A 19,584-nucleotide genomic window follows, 5' to 3' on the forward strand; every position below is an offset into this window, starting at 1 on the left:
CCAAACTTCCTCATACCCATTGGTGCAAAGCATTCCCACAGCATAATGCTACCGCTACCATGTTACAGGTTGATGTGCTAATTTATATTGCTTAGTATGGAGACCAAAAGTTCCACTTGGTCTCAGATCACAAAACCACCTCCTACATATATGCAGTGCTTCTGAATGCAAATGATATACAGCAGGTTCTTCACATGGCTTCTCTTAAGCTGTGGTTTCCTTTTTGACACCCTCCCATGGACCATATTTGTGGCATAATCTTCTAAATTTGAAACGTCAATATTTTCCCTAGTATCAGCTGGAGTCTGTCATTATTTTAATGTAATTTTAGACCTCGGTGACTTTCCTCAATGATTTCTTTAACCTATAACTACTGAAACTTTGGAGAGATAACTTTATTGATTGAGGCACTGTCTTTGTGGTTCCAAACTCTTTCTGCTGTATTAATGGACTTATAGTATCTTGAGGTATATTCAAACATAGGGTTACCGTATGGCTCCAGAAAAAAGAGGACAGATTGAGACATCCAGGTTTTACTTCCCTTGCTTTCAGTAGAAGTAAAACCTGGTGTCTCAATCCGTCCTCCTTTTTCTGGAGCCATATAGTAACCCTATTCAAACACATATTCACATTTTCTTATTGCCATCTCCAAGTTGTACCTTTTGGATAATCATATTCTAGAATTCTTTTGGAATCTCAGTATTCAGCCTGTTTAGACTTTTGTTTCAAATTTGCTTTATACAATGTTAATAGCTTGATTCTTCATCCAGGAGTATTTGAATCATTTCAACTACTGTGATTAGGTACAGGTTGGTTATATTTAACTTCTGAGCAATTTAAGGTAGTTTTTGGAATTGGAGCTAATTTGGGTTTGTTGTGACAATGTTGTGAAGACTTGAGGCTTTTTGGTTTCTTGTATTTTGTAAATATTTCCATAATTGTGCTTTTTTGTACAGTCCTGTTGCTTTATTCCTGGACAAATGGGTTATTCATCTCCAGTCGCTAGACAGCTTGTAGAAAACTCATTTATATAACCTTTTAGACCCTCCCCTCTTACCTCAGAACTGCCCTCAGGCATTCAGTTGCTTTCTTACAAACTTAGACAGTAGGAGCTAGTCTTTTCTGCTCGTGTTTATTTTTCTTTAAACTTAGTCTTTTTGTTTGCGTTTCGTGCTGCAGGAGTTCCCAGCGGGGTATGGCAGGGTGGTAGATGCCAACAGATGATCCCCTGCTCCTGCCACAAGCATTTGATGTTCTTATTTGAGAAAGACATGGGGCAAGCCACTGCTGGCCCAGGATCCATAGCATGGAATGTTGCTACTCTTTGGGTTTTTGCCAGGAACTGGTGACCTGGATTGGCCACCATGAGAATGGGCTACTGGGCTTGATGGACTATTGGTCTGATCCAGAAAGGCTATTCTTATGATCCTTCCCCTCTCTTGGAGTGCCAGTGGTACTTGGTCTCTTAAGGCTAACAAAGCAAGACTCCTTAGTCATCACAGTTTCCAAAGAAAAAACACTTTATTTCCCTTCAATAGTCTGTCTTCTCTGAGGGATTCACTCATAAGAATTACTCTGCACAGATCTCAAGCAGTCTCTGCGACAGGAACATTTCAAAAAGAAAAAAAATCAAACTTTCTCAGTTCTACTGTAATCCAGTCCTTGTCAGAATGGTGTTCTTGGCAAATGGTGGGGCTGTCCTAGCAGTCCCCTTCCCCCTCTCTGGAGTTGGGCCCCAGCCCCTCCTTCTAGGATGACTACACTGCCCCCAGCACTTCAACTCTCTTCGTGGGGGGGGGGGGGGGGGGGGGGGGGGGAGTCCCTCTCTTGCACGGGTCAATAACACACTGGAAAAATTATTCTCAGCACTTTTGCCCACTCTGGACTATGGCACTACTAGCCTGTTCCTCCCTTAATGACCAGTTGGTTCTATCCCCCCCAATTCCCTTATCAAGTGCTTTGGGTAACTTAGGACAAGGGCAGGCTTCCCAGCTTTACACTCCCTTTCATATGGTTCTGTTTTTCCTTAAGCCATAAAGACATCAAACCCTTTTAACTCTCAGGGGATTCTGTCAACTCACATTCATAGCACACTTTGTAACTTAGAACCAGCTCCTACATTCCCTTTCAAACAACCATTTTCACCTTACAGTGCTTTATTCACTCATACCTTCAAACAAACTGTCTTCTCCAGCAGACATCGATTCCATGCCATACTTGGGGGTGGGGGGTCACTGAAGACAGGATCACTGGCTCCCAATTCCATTGAACATTCAGCTTCCAACAGTTTTTCACTGCTCTCTGACTGTGGGGATAAACAGTAGCTTGGGACAGCTTCAAAATCTCTACTATCCCCCAGTCTTCCCCTACCTGCTAATTTGGGTTTAAGAACCTTAATTTTCCTAGCCTGGTTCTCCCTGAAAACAGAGTTCTTTGAGCATGAAGGCACAGGGACTTTATTTTCTAAGGAGCCCTCATGCCATTCTCTGTAGCCCTGTTTCTTTGGTGTTCTGGGCTGCTGCTCTCTGAACATTACAACTGGGTCTAATTTACCTGCAGTCCATTCTCTTCCTGCTTGGTAAGCCCTAGCAATGATTGGCTGCACAGCATGTGCCTCAGTTCCCTTAGCCACACCTCCTCTTGCCACACTTCCTTTTGTGTCAGCTTTTATTCTGTGGCTTGCAGAAATTCTGTTCAGGGTTTCTACAAAAGGAATAATAGGGAACTGCGTCAGCTTGTTTAGTTCGGTAAAAATCTCCTTTGTGGGCTGCACCTCTTCCTGTCTTTTATCCCCCCTTTACTGTCTTCAAAGAACTGTCCCTAACCATAGGACTTGAGGCAGTTTTAACCTTGGCAGAGTCAGATGGAGGCTTTCTACTTGTGACAGGCGGTTGCCTGTCACGGGACAGCTCTGACTGTGGGAGATCACAGACTTTGGGGGAAAAGTCTGTTTCCAGGGGGGTTAGCTGCCTGGCAGTGCACCCCTTGGACAGCCTGTAAGTTCTAATCAGGACTCGGGGACCGTTCCCTTGGGAGCTAGCTTACCCCAGATTTGTCCGCTAGTGGGTTTGAGCATAGGGTGCGTGACTTCGTGGAGGTGTGTACGGGATCGGGACCGACTGTGTTCCTCTTCTAGGTTGCGTCCGCGGGGGTGCCCTTTGATGGCAGACATCTCTGGCCGATTGTGTTGGGTCTGAGAGGCACTCAGAAGATTTTAATCCACGTCACATGCTTGTTGAGGCAGAGGATCTCCCTGTAAGGAAAGAAGGAAGTTGGAGATGACATAATTTGCCAACTTTCTTGTAAATTCACTCTCTATTCCTGGAATCCGCCCTGGGAGTTGCTTATTCACCATTTATCTGCCTTAACCAGTACAGGTAAACTGGACTTCAGGTTTTCTGACCAGCTTTTCTAGTTCTGTCTGAATATTTTTTGCACTTTGCCTTGCCTAGTTGTAGTGTCTCTTCCGTTAGTGCAGTCTGTGTCTCTCTATAGTACGGTTTATTTCAGGTTTATACTGTTTTATAACCTGTTCAATTGTTTATGATTGTTGTGATATTTCATGTTATGAGCAGATGAAACTGATATGGCAGGGAATTGCCCCAGGCCCCTCCCTTTTGTCTGTGTCCTCTACAGGTAAATGTCTGCTTTTCTATAAACTGAATACCTGAGGGCAGCCCTGAGGTAAAGAGGGGGGGGGGGCAGTCTAAAAGATTTTGCAAATTAGTTTCCTACAGGCTGTCTAGCAACTGAAAATACATTACCCACTTGTCCAGGAATAGAGCGTGGATTTACAAGAAAGAAGATTAGCAGAAGTAAGAACCTAATCTTTCATTCATATTGGAAGTGCAGAGTATTTGTGTAGGTCAATGACATTTCTACTTGAATGGATTTTGAATTGTATTATTAGATAACATAATGTGAAAAAATGTAGGAGGGTATGAAGACCTTTACAAAGCACTTGTATATTGGAGAGCTCAGAGAGTTGTTTTTTCTCTTTTTAAAGTAGTTCTATCATATTTCTAAATATGTCCTGAGGTCTGCCTTGGAATAACATTGTGTTTTTTTCTTGACTCTCTAGAGCACTGCGAGATTATGAATGCAGAAGAAAATCTGCTTTGTGGCAACTGTATTAGAGATTTTTTGTTTTAATATTATATAAGTGTCTGTTTATTGCCCCAAGGTAGCGTCTTAGCAGATGGCTGTTTTCTGAGGTTTAGTGACCCACTAGCACTTGCATTCTTGATCCTGCAAAAGCTGAGAGTTAACACTAATATCGCACTGAGAAATTATTGGAAAAAAAATAAATAGTAGAACACCAAGGATGGCAAACAGAAATATTCAAGATGTTACTTGTGCAAATTAGAACCTTTGAAGCCATATACCCTGATTATGAGCCGTCCCACTGAAAAATTGTAGACTTTGTTCGAACTTGGTCTCCTTATTTGTCTCCAAGAAGTCGTAGTCATATCTTGAATGGACTGCAGTTGTTTCCTATCCTACCTGTCTGACCTGGGTTTCCTTTTGCTTTGGGGTCTTTGGGGTGGGGGTTGGGATGGGGGGGTATGGGTGTTTGGGTCTCTTTGTCACCCAGGAGGACATCAGAGTCCAGTCCTATTGGGGGAGGGGATACACCTTTTTTGTATATTGTTGGAAAAGTTTCACTTCTTATCTGTTACATGTGGTTGTGGGTTGTTATTCTCTTTCCCAATAAAAACGATTTCTAACTAAAGGGATCAATAATTTCTTATTCTTTACTCATTGAAGAGCTGTAGTGTAGGGGGCTATAAGAAAGGAGTTAATCCTAGTTTTATCTGTTTCTGCAGGAGCTTTATTGCAGAAATGGCAATTTATGTCAAGCAGCTAGGCAGAAGTAAGTGTTCCTCTTATGTTATTCCTCGTTCCTCTTTCCCTCTCTAATGGCATGGCTGTTATTAGCAGCTGACATTTTTGCCTTATGTTTTTGAAACTTGCCCTGATATCAAATCATACTATTAGTCAAATACTGCTAGTCAATCATGCTGCATGTATTCTAGCATTTGCACTGTCCCATTATAATTTAGTGTGGACTTTCTCTCAGTATCTCTTTATAAAGCTTTTAGCATTCCCAGAACATAGCACCTAGTCTCCTTAGCCCTATCCTGATGTGTTGCAGAGATCTTTGGCCGTGAACATGGGTCGAACAAGAAGCTTGCAGCCCAGTCTTGTGCCCTGTCCCTGGTCAGGCAGCTGTACCATTTGGAAGTGATTGAGGCCTTCTCTGGACAGACTAAGAAGAAGGAAGGAGAGTTGGTGAGTTCCCACAGCACTTTACTTGATGAGATTGTATAGTGCTGGGATTTGTTCAGGAGGTTCCTGCAATGTAGAATTCAGTCAACTATTAGGATTAAAACTATAGCAATACCTTTAAGCTGAAGTTAAATTTATTTACTAGACTGCTTTTCTAAAGGTAAACACCAAATGCAAGTTACAAAGCTAAAATACAGAAATTGTAAACAAGTGTATCTGATTTCTCAGGGTTTCTGTAGCTGGCATTGTGCTTGTTGCAGGTTTCTGGGATTCAAATTTAAACCCGGGCGGAGGGTTAATATTCAAGAGCCCTGTCCTGCCAGGTTCTTCACCCAGCCCCCTTCCTTACTCACTCCCCTGCCAGGCTCTGCACCCTGTCCTCACCTCACTTCCTGTCCTGCCAGGCTTTGTACCTTCCCCCCCCCCCTCCCTTCCTACCCAGCCAGGCTCTGCCCCTCTCTCCTAATACCTTGCAGACCTCCACCGGGCCTGCCGTAAGACCTGGTGGTCCAGTGGTGGGCCGGGATAGGAGGTATTCCTCCCGCCCCTTGTCCTAGTCATCTGTGACAACTTTTACCTCCCTCCCACCTCCCCCACATACCTTTCAAATCCCTGGTGTTGCAGTGGTGAACCGGAGTAGGAGTGATGTTCCTGCACTCCTGCCCCGTGCAGAGCTACTAAACTGATTGGCTGCTGCGAGTTCTCATGAGTCCCACAAGAACTCGTGACAGTCAATCAGCTAGCAGCTCTGCACGGAGTAGGAGTGCAGGAACATTGCTCCTACGCCAGTTCACCTCTGGACCACCAGGGATTTGAAAGGTAAGTGGGCGAGGTGGAAGGGAGGTAAAACTTGTTTCAGTTGGCTGCAACAGGAGGTGTGAGGGATCCCTCCTGTTCCAGCCCACTGCTGGACCACCAGGTTTTATGACAGACCCAGCTGAGGCCTGCAACAGGTTTGAGAGGGGGGCAGGTGGGCATTGACCCAAGGATAAACCGCGATCCCCATTTTAGGACTTTTTTTGACTCAAAAATCTTAGCTTATATTCGAGTATATATGGTAGTCAGAATTTTTTTCAGCTTTCAGAGAATATTAAATAATTCTTGTACAATCCCACTTTATTTCGGGACCAGTGGGTTATTTCCCTCCTCCCACCAGGGTCTTTAGGAAGCTTCAAAACTTTAGAGGCTTTTTCCCCCTCCCCCTCATACCTCATCACTGAGCATGCTCCACAGTTTAGCAGTTTTCTTTCCTACAAGCCAGGCTGTAGGAGCTTATCTTTTCTGCTCGTGTTTCATTTGGTGGTTTTTTTTAGTATTTTACGTTCGCAGTTTTCACCCTCGTGCTGTGGAGGTTCCCTGCGAGGACATCCTTGACTGTGAGAGATCACAGACCGTTAGAAAAGTCTGCTTCTTGGGGGTTCCCTACTATGCAGTAAGCCCCCTGGACAGCCTGCACATCAGATCGGGACTCAGGGACCATTACCTTGAAAGCTTGCTCACCCCAGATTCGTCCATTTATGGGTAGAGCACAGGTTGAGTGGTTCCGTGGAGGCACGACCATGATTGGAGCCAGACTGTGTTCTTTCGTAAGGTGGCAGAGGTCTCCAAGCGTAGAACTCAGGCCGGTGGGGCAGTCAGAAGATTTGAAATCCAGACTTCCAGTTATCTGAGGCAAAAGATCTCCCTGTCAGTAGTTTTATTGTGTCTGCAGTGTGTTTCCATTCAGCACATATCACAGTGAGTTAAAGGGCTGACAGCCTAAATCAGCGATTTGGAGGGGGGTGTCTTAAAAATGTTTTTTTTAGGAGGTTTCCTGCATGCCCTACCCCTGCCTACCTGTAAAATCCCCAAATCGCCATTTATAGTTGGTTCCTATTTTTCCCAGGCTAGTTCTAATCAAAATCTACCTGCGGTGGCTATCTTGGATTTTTCCTGATTAAGCTTCATTTTTGCAAGACAACTGTATAGATGGCCTCTCCAGGTTAGGATTGGATGGATTCATGCCTCATTTGTGGCGGTTAGCTTCATGGCTGTGTTCTGCGTGTGTTGCGGCCCACCGAGGTGTGGGGGGGGGGAGAGAGGGCAGGTTTGCCCGGATGCACGGCCTTCGGACCTCAGAGAGGGTGTTCAAGCGCTTTCTATACCGACTCCTGCGAAAATGTCGTCGTGGACCCTGGCAAATATGCTGGCATCTTTTTGGCGAAATGCAAGCGTGTCTTTGGCAATGTCCCTTGCATATCCTCCCAACAGTCTAAAACTGATGTGCAGTGCTCGGCTTCTGCCACAGAGGATGAATTTTTCCCCGGGATTCTGTGATTGTGCTTATCAGGCATATTTAGTTCATGCTTTCTGCCTGTTTCCCTTTCCCCGGCCTTTGTACCAGTCACAGGGATCCCTGCTCCAGTGGACCAGGGTATTTCTTCTTGCCTTCCTGTAGGGGTATTGTTGCATAGGACATCTGTGTCCGCAGTTGCACCAGATGCTTTTTCCATCTCTCTGCTGTTGCAGGGCACCTCAGTGGCGTTCACTGATGTGACGAGACTGGTGGATCTTTGGGATCTGGACCTGTGCAGAGCCTGTGTTTTGGGAGGTCTCCACTTTGTGTACTAGCTGATTTTATTTCTGTCTTGTTGCAGGAATTGGCATTGCAGTTGGAACAGCTGGTCGCTGCTGAATGTTCCCTCACAAGTGACAAGAGGCCACATTCTGCCTCTTTTCCTGATCATCCTGACCTGGTCGGATTCTATCAGATGTCTGGGAGACACCTGAGAGTCCCTTGAAATGTGCTCAAGCCCTGGTGCGCTTTACTCCCCCAAAGGGGTATTCTTCGGTGGCGCAGGTCACCAAGCGCACATCTCTACCCAACAATGGGGGTAGGCCGGGACAGGGTACAGGGCACATTTAGAGGTGTGCACGTCTAATGGTAGACACGCGTAGTGGCAGCCAGCCAGCCCCAAACCAGCCTGCCCCCCCAGCCTCCCCCGTACCTTTTTAAATCATCCCCCTGTACTTTTAAATCATTCCCCCCCCTAGTATTTTTAGATCATCCCCCCTGTTCTTTTAAATCTTCCTTCCCAGTAGATCATCCCCTCCCCAGTACTTTTAGATCATCCCCCCATACCTGGTGGTCTACCGCAGTGTTCTTCAACCACCAGTCCGTGGACCGGTGCCGGTCCATAGGGCCAGCACATGCATCAGACCCAAAACAGTGTTCTTCAACCGCCGTTCCACTGATTCAGTGCACAAAGCCATGGGCAGTGGCTCCTACGCGCATCCTGCGCCTGAACTGGAAGCCTTCTCGCTGACGTCGCAACGTCAGAGGGAAGGCTTCCAGATGTGGGACGCGCAAGGAGCTGCTGCCCACAGCTTTGTGTACTGCATCAGTGAGGAAGAGGGAGCCATCCTGAAAATAACACTGGGGGAGGCATAAAAAGGCCAGGCAGGAGCAGGCTAGAAGGTAAGGCATAGCATGGAGGGAGGGAGACAGCAAAGGTAGGGGGGAATAATTTTATTTTGAATTTAGTGATTGAATTATGTCAAAGTTTGAGAATTTACATCTGCTGTCAGTGTGTTTTGTGTAGTTTAATTTTGTGGTTAACCATTATGTGTTGTTAATAAGATTATATTGTGTATCTGTGAAAAATGAATGGAAAAAATAGTGTTACAATTAGTACTATTATGGGGGCGGGGTCTGTGGTGGAGATTGGGTAGAGATGGATGGGGTCTGGCCCACGACTTAGCCCAGTGTTCTTCAGCCGCCGGTCCACAGAAAAATTCTTTTATTTCTGCCGGTCCATAGGTGTAAAAAGGTTGAAAAACATTGGTCTAGCGTGTATTCCTCCCTTGCTAGCGGCACACAGGTCACGAGTGCGGACGTCAGCAGCAAGTTTTCCATGCTCCCGCTTGGACCCGCGCTGTTTTCTAAATGGCTTTGTCAGTTCTCGCGATTCCCGGCACATGGACATGGACATGGACTGAAGCTAAGGGGGGACAAGTCCAGGACAAATATCCATTCAGACCATGTCCCAGCAAGGTGTTTTAAAATGGTGTGGCTACGGCGGGCGGGAGGTGTTTAAAACGGGGCGGTGGGGGGTGTCAAAATTGTACCTTCGCTCCGTAAGACGCACTGAGATTTCCACCCACTTTTGGTGGAAAGAAAGTGAGTCTTATAGAGCGAAAAATACAGTATATTCTGAGTGTACTTATCCTTTAGACCAGGGGTGTCAAACATTAAGATAAATCCAAAACACAGGCTAAGTCGCGGGCCAGACCCCGCCCAATCTCTGCCTCAGACCCCGCCCACAAAATAATACTAATTATAACACCATTTTTTCTCTTCATTTTTCATATATACACACACAATATAATCTTATTAACACATAATGGTAATGGTTAACCACAAAATCAAACTACACAAAACACACTGTATACTTCTCAACATTCATTCCTACCAGAACACAGATAACCCCTATGCAAATACGTGACCAAAAACTAAAAGTACAGTGGTACCTCAGTTTACGAGGGCACCGGTTTGTGAGTGTTTTGCAAGACGAGCAAAACATTTGCAAAATCGGTGGAGCACCCCCCTGCAATCCAGCACCCTCCCCCCCCCGCGATCCGGCACCCCTCCCCCCCCCCGACGCGATCCGGCACTCCCCCCGACGCGATTGCTGTCATCTTCTATGTTTCTATGATTGGGCACCCCCCGACACGATTGGGCACCCCCCCCCCGACATGATTGGGCACCCCCTGGACGCTTCTTACCCTCATCTGGGCACCGGCATGTCCTGTGCTTGATGCCGGTGCCTGAAAATCGGCTTCCTCTTCTGGGCCTTGAGCATCTGAGCATGCTCAAGGCCTGCGAGTTCACGTTCAGAAGCGGCGGGGGGGGGGTGCCCAATCGTGTCGGGGGGGGGGGGCCGGATCGTGGCGGGGGGCTGCCCAATCGCGTCGGGGGGGTGCCGGATCGTGGCAGGGGGGTGCCCAATCGCGTCAGGGGGGGTGCCGGATCGTGGCGAGGGGATGCCCAATCGCGTCGGGAGGGGGGTGCCCAATCGCAGGGGGAGTGCCGGAACGCAGGGGGGACCTTCGGGGGAGCAATGCCGGTTCTCGTGGGTGGGGGAACGCATCAAAACGAGTTTCCATTATTTCCTATGGGGAAACTCGCTTTGATAAACGAGCATTTTGAATTACGAGCATGCTCCTGGAATGGATTATGCTCGTAATCCAAGGTACCACTGTACTAATATATTTTTTAAAAAACACCCTAAGATTCAAGATTCTGCATGCAGTACAACCCCCAGAGAAAAAGAAACAAATATATTTCTTTCTGAGCAGTACAAAAGATGGACAGCAGATTAAAATGCTCAAAATTGACACAATTCAAACACTAACTTGAAAATAAAATCATTCCCCCTACCTTTGTCTCCCTCTGTCCATGCTGTGCCTCCCTCCATCGGGTGTCTTATCTTCTGGCCTGCTTCAGCCTGGCCATTTTATGTAGCCTGCGGTCCGATGACCCCCCCCCCCCAGTGTTACCTTGTGGCCAGCTCCTTCCTCCTCACTGCCGTAGTGTGCACAGAGCCGCATGCAGTGGCTCCTCAAGCGTCCTGCACTTGAACTGAAGCCTTCTCTCTGATGTTGCAACATCGGAGGGAATGCTTCTGGATGAGGTGTGGGACGTGGCTCCATGCACACTAAGGCTGTGAGGAGGAGGGAGCCGGCCACAAGGTAACACTCGGGGCATCAGAGCACGGGCCGCATAAAACGACCAGATGGGCCGGATTTAGCCCGTAGACCTTGAGTTTGACACCTGTGCTTTAGACTGTGTTCTCTGCTGGTTGGAGCACTTTGTTCAACATATTCTTGCTTGTTGTTTTAGGTTGAACCTTATGAGGTGAATCTGAATCCAGATTTAGAAACACAGCTCCAGAATATTGTGGAACAGCTTGGCATTGATGCTGTGCCACTGGTGAGTGCATATAGCATACAGGCTGCCTTATGTTTGTAATACTCTGGGGTACTAGCCTCTTTCTTTAAATTTTTACTGTTGTCTCTTGCAGCCAGAAAATCCCGACTATCCTGTCTCACTTACCCTTGGAAAACTGGCCCACTTTGAGCCTTCACAGAGGCAAACTGTGGTAGGGGTTGTACCCTGGTCTCCCCCTCAAGAGAATTGGAACCCTTGGACCAGCAGCAACATTGATGAAGGTCCATTGGCATATGTAAGTTCCAGGGGCTGTAATTAGATCCTGCATATCTGTTCACAAATGGGCCTATTGTTGACCAAGGCATAATAGGTGCATTTGTTGTGCAAGTCTTGGTTCTATTGAGCTGGGACTGTGGAATGCCCAGTTTCCTTATAGATTGGAGTGGAAGGGAAAATAACTGCATTTTTAATAGTTTCTTGAGAAGAATGGATGATTTTTTTTTTTTCTGTTTCCCTTTTCTTGTGATTAATTTCAAAACTGACTCTTCTTTCTTACATTCTCAAGGATGCCTAAAGTCTTACACATGCAATGTTATATTAAGACTGCAAAGCCTATCTAGTTTACTTTCTAATTCTATTGCGGTTCTTCAGAACCTACTTGATCTTTGTTAATAATAACCTCATTGCTTATCCCATGTTTTCTTAGCCTCCCTCCAGATTGGTCCAGATGCTTAGGTTATGCACTCCTACTAGCCAATAGAGACAGGTTCAGTCAGAAGGTCTTGGTAACTGTCCTGTGCAACCAGTACTTCTCAGTAGAGAGTGATGCAGTAACTGTGGTAACGGGGACCACATCGGGGAATCCCCCCAGTATTACTGCGATAACTGGTTGACTGATCTGCGGTAGTGCTGTTGGAACGGAAACAGTAATGGGAAGTAGACCATCGCCACTGTCTTCCCCCCCCTCCTTCCAATACCAGCACCCCCTCTTTCAGACAGTACAACAGCTGAAGAGTATGCAAATAGAACACGAGAAGTTACAGGTAGTGCCAGAGGCAGCTTTTCTTGATGTCCATGGTGAAAAACAATCAGACTTTCTAAGCAGAAATCTTTTGGATCTCGGAGAATGGCGCTTGAGGATGCAGGTGTTCAACCTCATAGTATGAACCTGGAATTGCCTGGTAATAGTCAATAGCATAAGCAAAGACTGGAAAAGTACCAGATTTTTCAGTTGGAAGAACATAAATGTTGCAAGACATCCTTTGCCCTATACATTTTTTCTCAGGTCCACAGTGGCTTCCAGTTTTTAGCATCTCTTTATGCAGGATCTGGTGGTGATGCTAGATCTGTCTTCTGTTTCTTAATCCTTGTTTTTTGAGAATGCAGGTTGCATAGAAGATATTCAGGAAACGTGATTTCCATGATGGCTGATGTAGTTTAAAAGTTATATCCTTAGCTTATATTAGGGTCTAGTGCAGGGGTGGGCAAACTTTTTGACTCGTGGGCCACAATAGGTTCTTAAATTTGACAGAGGGGCTGGACCCATCCTGTCCCTGCGAGCTAGGTCCCCATCCCTGACCTGTCCCCGCAAACCATCTGATCCCATCCACACAAGGCTCGAATAGTTTTATACTGAACTTATTTTATTAAATTATAAAAATAAACAATATTCTGTACAATTGTCATTTTATAAATCAAAGTTCTGACTGCTGAACTAGAAAAAGAGATATTCAGCCAGCAGGGCTATGTTTATAAATGTTTATCAACACAACTAATATACTACTTTATTCTAAAACAAGAAAAAATAAAATAAATAGAATTTTTTTTCTACCTTTCGACTACCGGCCGGCTAAGGCAGGAGCAAGCACAAAGAAAGAAACGAGCTCTCTCTCTCTCTCTCTCTCTCTCTCTCTCTCTCTCTTTTAAGGGGGAGCTCGGATGATGACTCCTCCGATGCAGTGGGGGTGGGCGGAGCTTACTCTCGCCGCTGCCCCCTGGATCTCTCTCTGCTTCTTTCTCCCTACTGCTGGCTCTCTCTCTATCTGCTCCCTGCTCGTTTCTTTCTTTGTGCTTGCTCCTGCCTTAGTTGGCCGTTGGCTCTTCCTCTTTTAAGGGGCAGCTCGGATGATGACTCCTCCGACGCGGTGGGGGTGGGCGGAGCTTACTCTCGTCGCTGCCCCCTGGATCTCTCTCTGCTTCTCCTCTCTGTCTTTCTCTCTCTGCTCCTTTCTCCCTACTGCTGGCTGGCTCTCTCTCTCTCTCTCTCTCTCTCTCTATATATATATATATATATAGAGAGAGAGAGAGAGAGAGAGAGAGCCAGCCAGCAGTAGGGAGAAAGGAGCAGAGAGAGAAAGACAGAGAGGAGAAGCAGAGAGAGATCCAGGGGGCAGCGACGAGAGTAAGCTCCGCCCACCCCCACCGCGTCGGAGGAGTCATCATCCGAGCTGCCCCTTAAAAGAGGAAGAGCCAACGGCCAACTAAGGCAGGAGCAAGCACAAAGAAAGAAACGAGCAGGGAGCAGATAGAGAGAGAGCCAGCAGTAGGGAGAAAGAAGCAGAGAGAGATCCAGGGGGCAGCGGCGAGAGTAAGCTCCGCCCACCCCCACTGCATCGGAGGAGTCATCATCCGAGCTCCCCCTTAAAAGGGGAGAAGCCAATGAGGAATGGTCTAGTCGGTGCCCAGAAAAAGAAGCAGCTAAATACAGCGAGGACATAGAAGAAGCAGCGAAGCACTCCGAGGACATAGACCTGCGACCGGAGCGAAAACTGAAGAAGGGGAAGTCCGCGATCCTAGTGGGACACTCAATCCTCAGGCAAGTGGACAGCCACATAGCAGGTGGGAGAGAGGATCGATTGGTGACCTGCCTCCCAGGAATGAGAACAAAGGACATAAGAACATAAGCAGTGCCTCTGCCGGGTCAGACCACAGGTCCATCCCGCCCAGCAGTCCGCTCCCGCGGCGGCCCAAACAGGTCACGACCTGTCTGTATCACCAGAGGAGGCTCCCTTGCCACCTTGGTTTCTCATTTAAGTCCTGTCTTCCTATCGAAGTCCTAACCCTCCGGTCTTGCACATGCACGACCTGGTTTGGTTTCTATACTCATTACCTGGTTAGCTTTCTATACTTGTGTTACATCCCAGTTCCTCCCTCAGTATCCCATGATCCCTTTATCCTTCAGGAATCCGTCCAATCCCTGTTTGAATCCCTGTACCGTACTCTGCCTGATCACTTCCTCCGGTAGCGCATTCCAAGTGTCCACGACCCTTTGGGTGAAAAAAAAACTTCCTTGCGTTTGTTTTGAACCTATCTCCCTTCAGTTTCTCCGAATGCCCCCTCGTACCTGTTGTCCCCTTCAGTCTGAAGAATCTGTCCCTATCCACCCTCTCTATGCCCCTCATGATCTTGAAGGTCTCTATCATATCTCCCCTGAGCCTCCTCTTTTCCAGAGAGAAGAGCCCCAGCCTATCCAACCTCTCGGCGTATGGGCAGTGTTCCAGCCCTTTTACCATTTTCGTTGCTCTCCTTTGGACTCTCTCAAGTACCGCCATGTCCTTCTTGAGGTGCGGCGACCAATACTGAACGCAGTATTCCAGATGTGGACGCACCATCGCTCGATACAATGGCATGATGACTTCCCGTGTTCTGGTTGTTATGCCCTTCTTTATGATGCCAAGCATCCTGTTGGCTTTTTTCGAGGCTGCTGCGCACTGAGCAGATGGCTTCAGTGATGCATCCACCAGCACACCCAAGTCTCTCTCAAGTCTGCTGTCTCCCAACAATACCCCCCCCAATTTGTAGTTGAACAACGGGTTCTTTTTCCCTATATGCATGACCTTGCATTTGTCCACGTTAAAGCGCATTTGCCATTTGTTTGCCCAGTCTTCAAGCTTGTCCAGGTCTCTTTGTAGGTCCTCACACTCCTCCCTGGTCCTAACTCTGCCGCACAGTTTGGTATCGTCTGCAAATTTTATAACCTCGCACTTTGCCTCCTTTTCCAGGTCATTGATAAATATGTTAAAGAGTAACGGCCCCAGCACCGACCCCTGTGGTACACCGCTTGTGACTCCCCGCCAGTCAGAATATTGACCCTTTACTCCGACCCTCTGCAGTCTGCCCGACAACCAGTGCTTGATCCATCTGTGCACATCCCCTCCCACCCCGTGGTTCCACAGCTTCTTAAGCAGCCTTTCATGTGGCACCTTGTCGAAAGCCTTTTGAAAATCGAGGTAAATGATGTCTATGGGTTCCCCATTGTCCACCCGACTGCTTATTCCCTCAAAGAAGTACAGAAGGTTCGTTAGGCACGACCTTCCCTTACAGAATCCGTGCTGGCTTGTTCTCAATAGGTCATTCTTCTCGATGTGCTCGCAAATGCCGTCCTTGATCATAGCTTCCACCATCTTCCCTATAATTGAAGTCAGGCTCACCGGCCTGTAGTTCCCGGGGTCACCCCTCGATCCCTTCTTGAAGATAGGTGTGACATTCGCCAATTTCCAGTCCTCTGGTACCTCACCAGTTTTCAAGGATAGGTTGCAAACATGCTAGATTGTGCCCGCTATTTCTTGTCTTAGTTCCTTCAGAACCCTTGGGTGGATCCCGTCCGGGCCCGGTGATTTGCCGCATTTTAGCCTGTCTATCTGTTTGAGGACATCTTCCTTACTTACCTCTATGTGATCCAATTTTTCAGCCTGTTCCCCACTCATGAGCTCCTCTGAGTCCGGTATATTAGATGTGTCTTCGCTCGTGAAAACCGACGAGAAGAACGTGTTCAACCTCTCGGCTACCTCTTTATCCTCCTTAATCACTCCCTTCCTATCCCCATCGTCCAACGGCCCCACCTCCTCTCTCGCTGGTCGCTTTCCCTTAACGTAACTGAAGAATGCCTTGAAGTTTTTCGCCTCTCTGGCCAGCCCCTCTTCGTATTCTCCCTTTGCTTTTCTAACCTCCCGGTGGCATTCCTTTTGGCATTTCCTGTGCGTCTGGTGATTTTCCTCCGTTGGGTCCTTTTTCCATCTCCGGAAGGATACCTTTTTGTCCTTTATCGCCTTCTTTGCTTCTGTTGACATCCAAACCGGGTCCTTTGATCGCTTGTTCTTGCAGCCTTTCCTGAAAATGGGGACGTACATTTTCTGTGCTTCCTGCAGGGTGTCCCTGAATAGGGTCCAGGCGCTTCCCACAGTCTCCATCCTAAAGATGTTTCTGAGCTTCCTCCCCACCATTTCCCTCATGGCAACATAGTTCCCTTTCTTGAAATTCAGCGCAGTTGTTGCGGTCCTCCTTACTATGGGTGTCTCTCTTTCTAATGTGAATCTGATCGTGTTGTGATCACTATTTCCTAGTGGTCCTCCCACTTCTATCCCTCTAGCAGGCCCCCCTAATCCGTTTAGGATGAGGTCAAGAGTAGTACCCCCTCGCGTCGGTTCTTTGACTAGTTGCTCCATGAAGCAGTCCTTCACAGTTTCTACAAATCCTGTCTCCCTAGTGCAGTTGGAGTGACCCGTACTCCAGTCTATTCCCGGGTAGTTGAAGTCCCCCATCACTGTTACACTTCCAGTCCTGCATTCCTGTCTCAATTCTGCTTCCAAGTCGTGTCCGACTCCTTCTGGCGCACCAGGTGGTCGATAGTACAGCCCCAGTTTTATGCCCGCACCCTTGTTTCCGGGTAATTTGATCCATAGTGATTCCAGCCCCTCTGCCTTTGTTGCCATATCCATCCCGACCGAGTGGATAGATTCCTTTATATATAGTGCTATGCCTCCTCCCTTCTTGTGGGTCCTGTCCCTCCTGTAAAGCTTGTACCCCGGCAGCACCACGTCCCATTGATTTTCCTCTGTCCACCAGGTTTCTACAATTCCAATTATATCCAGGTCCTCCCCCTTGGCCACGACTTCTAGTTCACCCATCTTGGCCATGAGGCTTCTTGCATTTGCGTATAAGCACCTCAGGCTCCGTCGTTTTTCTTCCACCTTTGCATTTACCTGGGCCACTTGCTCTTGGATTTCGGGCATTTTTTCCGTTCCCTGTGCTTCTGCTTTGCCCTCAGCCTTTACCCTCTTAGCTTTCAGCTTCTCCACATCCCCGCCACCCCACTTCCCCGCTTTTCCTTTGGGTTTTCTAGCCCTACCGGCCCCCTCCTGGGCTATCATCCCTTGAGCCTCTGTTTGATCCCCCTCGCCTTGTGGCACCTCTATATTGCCCTCAGCTTTTGCCCTCGTGCCACCCAGTCCCCTTGTGTCTCCATGCCCCTTAGTCTCCTCCCAGCAAGCTCCCCTTACCTAGTATTTCCCTCGCTGTCTGATCATAAGATCCACCGGTCTCTCTACTTCCTCCTTGCAGTCAGCCCGTTCAGCCTCTGTTCTGGATACTGTTGTCCGAAGCGTCAACATCAGATCGGCTGTCGGCTTTCCCCCTCTCCTCAGTTTAAAGCCCTCTCGATCTCCTTCCTCACATTGGCTGCCAGTAGTCTAGTTCCCGCTGTGCTCAGGTGCAGGCCGTCCCGCCGGTAGAGCTTACTCTTTCCCCAGAAGGATGTCCAGTTCCTCACAAAGTGGAAGCCCTCCTCCTGGCACCATCTCCTCAACCATGCATTCACAGCCTGGAGGTCTGCCTGCCTCTTTGCATCTGCTCTCGGTACAGGCAGGATCTCTGAGAATGCTATCCTCCGGGTACTCCGCTTCAGCTTTCGTCCCAAGACCCTGAACTGGTCAGTCAGTGTGGCCATGCTGAAGTTCCTCCGGCTCACATCATTCGTTCCGACGTGGATTATCACCGCAGTCTCCTCTGTCTCTGCTCCGTCCAGGATCCTCTCGATCCTATCAGTGATGTCTCGTGTCTTGGCCCCCGGGAGACAAGTCACTAGCCGATCCTCCCTTCCTCCAGCTACGTGACTATCCACCTCTCTCAAGATCGACATTGTGGACAAAATTGGAAAGATCCTAGAAGGAGCAGAGACGGAAGAGACTGCGGTAATGATCCACATCAGGACAAATGATGTCAGCAGGATGGACTACAGCAGAAGTGCACTGATAGAACAGTTCAAGATTCTGGGAAGGAAGTTGAAAATGAGGACTCAGAGGATAGCGTTTTCAGAGATCCTACCAGTACCGAGGGCAAATGTGAAGAGGCAGACAGAACTACAATCAATAAATGCATGGACGAGGACTGGACAACGTTTTGGGGCAAGAGCAAGCTCTTTAGGAGAGATGGACTACACCTGAGCACGGCAGGAACTAGACTTCTGGCAAAAAAATGTCAAGAGAGGAATAGAATAGGCTTTAAACTAAGAAGAAGGGGAAAGCAGACAGTCGACCAAGTGTCGACAATTTGGGAAAAGGTATCCCATGAAGACACTACAAGGGAAAAATGCTAGGAAGAAACAACGGGCAAAACACGGGAACGGATTGAGCCAGAGGAGGAAGATAAGAGGATTTTAGCACAGGAGAAGAAAATAAAGATTGAAGCACAGGGAAAGGAAACGAAGACAAAAAATTACCAAGACTTAAATTGCATATATACCAATGCACCAACTCTGTCTCAGAAGTCACCCCCAAAGCAACAGAAGTATTAAATCGGATGGAGCAATGGATGACCAAATTCAGACTAAAACTAAACTCAGAGAAAACAAAATTTTTCATAGCAGCGCCATACCCACTCGACACTAAAGCACCAATGTGCATCAACAACCTTAGTTATCGAATTCAACCCACTATGAAGATATTGGGTGTAACACTGGACCAGAACCTGACCATGAAAGACCAGGTAGACTCCTTGATCAGAAAAATCTTTCACACCCTCTGGAAACTTCGGTCCATCAGAGCTTACTTCGATGGCTCTTCATTTCGAATTCTAGTACAATCCCTTATTCTGAGTCAACTCGATTATTGTAACATCGCCTACTTGGCACTCCCCCAGAAGTACATGTGGCGATTGCATCTATTATCCCAGGACAAGCAGGCAGCATATTCTTAACGTATGGGTGACGTCACCGACGGAGCCCCGGTACGGACCTTTTTAACTAGAAAGTTCTAGTTGGCCGCACCGCGCATGCGCGAGTGCCTTCCCGCCCGACGGAGGAGTGCGTGGTCTCCAGTTTCTTCGTTTCCGCGGAGCGAAGAAGACGCATGTGGTTTCAACGGCTGTTGAACACTCCTTTTTTGCCTTCCCGCTCGCGTTATTTCTGATTTTTTCTACTTTTTTCCTTCGGGTTTTCTCTTTTCTTTCTAATTAATAAAAAAAAAAAAAAAAAAAAAAAACTTTCTTTTTTCCTTTATTTTTCAACCGGCCCCGGCGGGGCCTGTTGCCATCATACAAGCCTCCGGCTTTGATTTCGCGGAGGCCGTATTCCCCTTCATGCCCCCCCAGCC

At 47.5% G+C, this 19,584-nt stretch overlaps 1 protein-coding gene across 2 annotated transcripts in view; it reads left to right on the forward strand.

Annotated features, from left to right (window-relative positions):
- Positions 1–19,584, forward strand: part of DHX9 (DExH-box helicase 9) — a 287,744-nt gene that overhangs the window by 57,889 nt on the left and 210,271 nt on the right. For both annotated transcript variants that reach the window (XM_033916167.1, XM_033916168.1), the window contains 4 exons: positions 4,827–4,873; positions 5,156–5,292; positions 11,171–11,260; positions 11,352–11,513. In XM_033916167.1, the coding sequence (XP_033772058.1) occupies positions 4,827–4,873; positions 5,156–5,292; positions 11,171–11,260; positions 11,352–11,513 (436 nt within the window). The remainder of the gene's footprint in view (positions 1–4,826; positions 4,874–5,155; positions 5,293–11,170; positions 11,261–11,351; positions 11,514–19,584) is intronic.

The sequence above is a fragment of the Geotrypetes seraphini genome, chromosome 12, assembly GCF_902459505.1.
Source record: "Geotrypetes seraphini chromosome 12, aGeoSer1.1, whole genome shotgun sequence".
Lineage (NCBI taxonomy): Eukaryota > Metazoa > Chordata > Amphibia > Gymnophiona > Dermophiidae > Geotrypetes > Geotrypetes seraphini.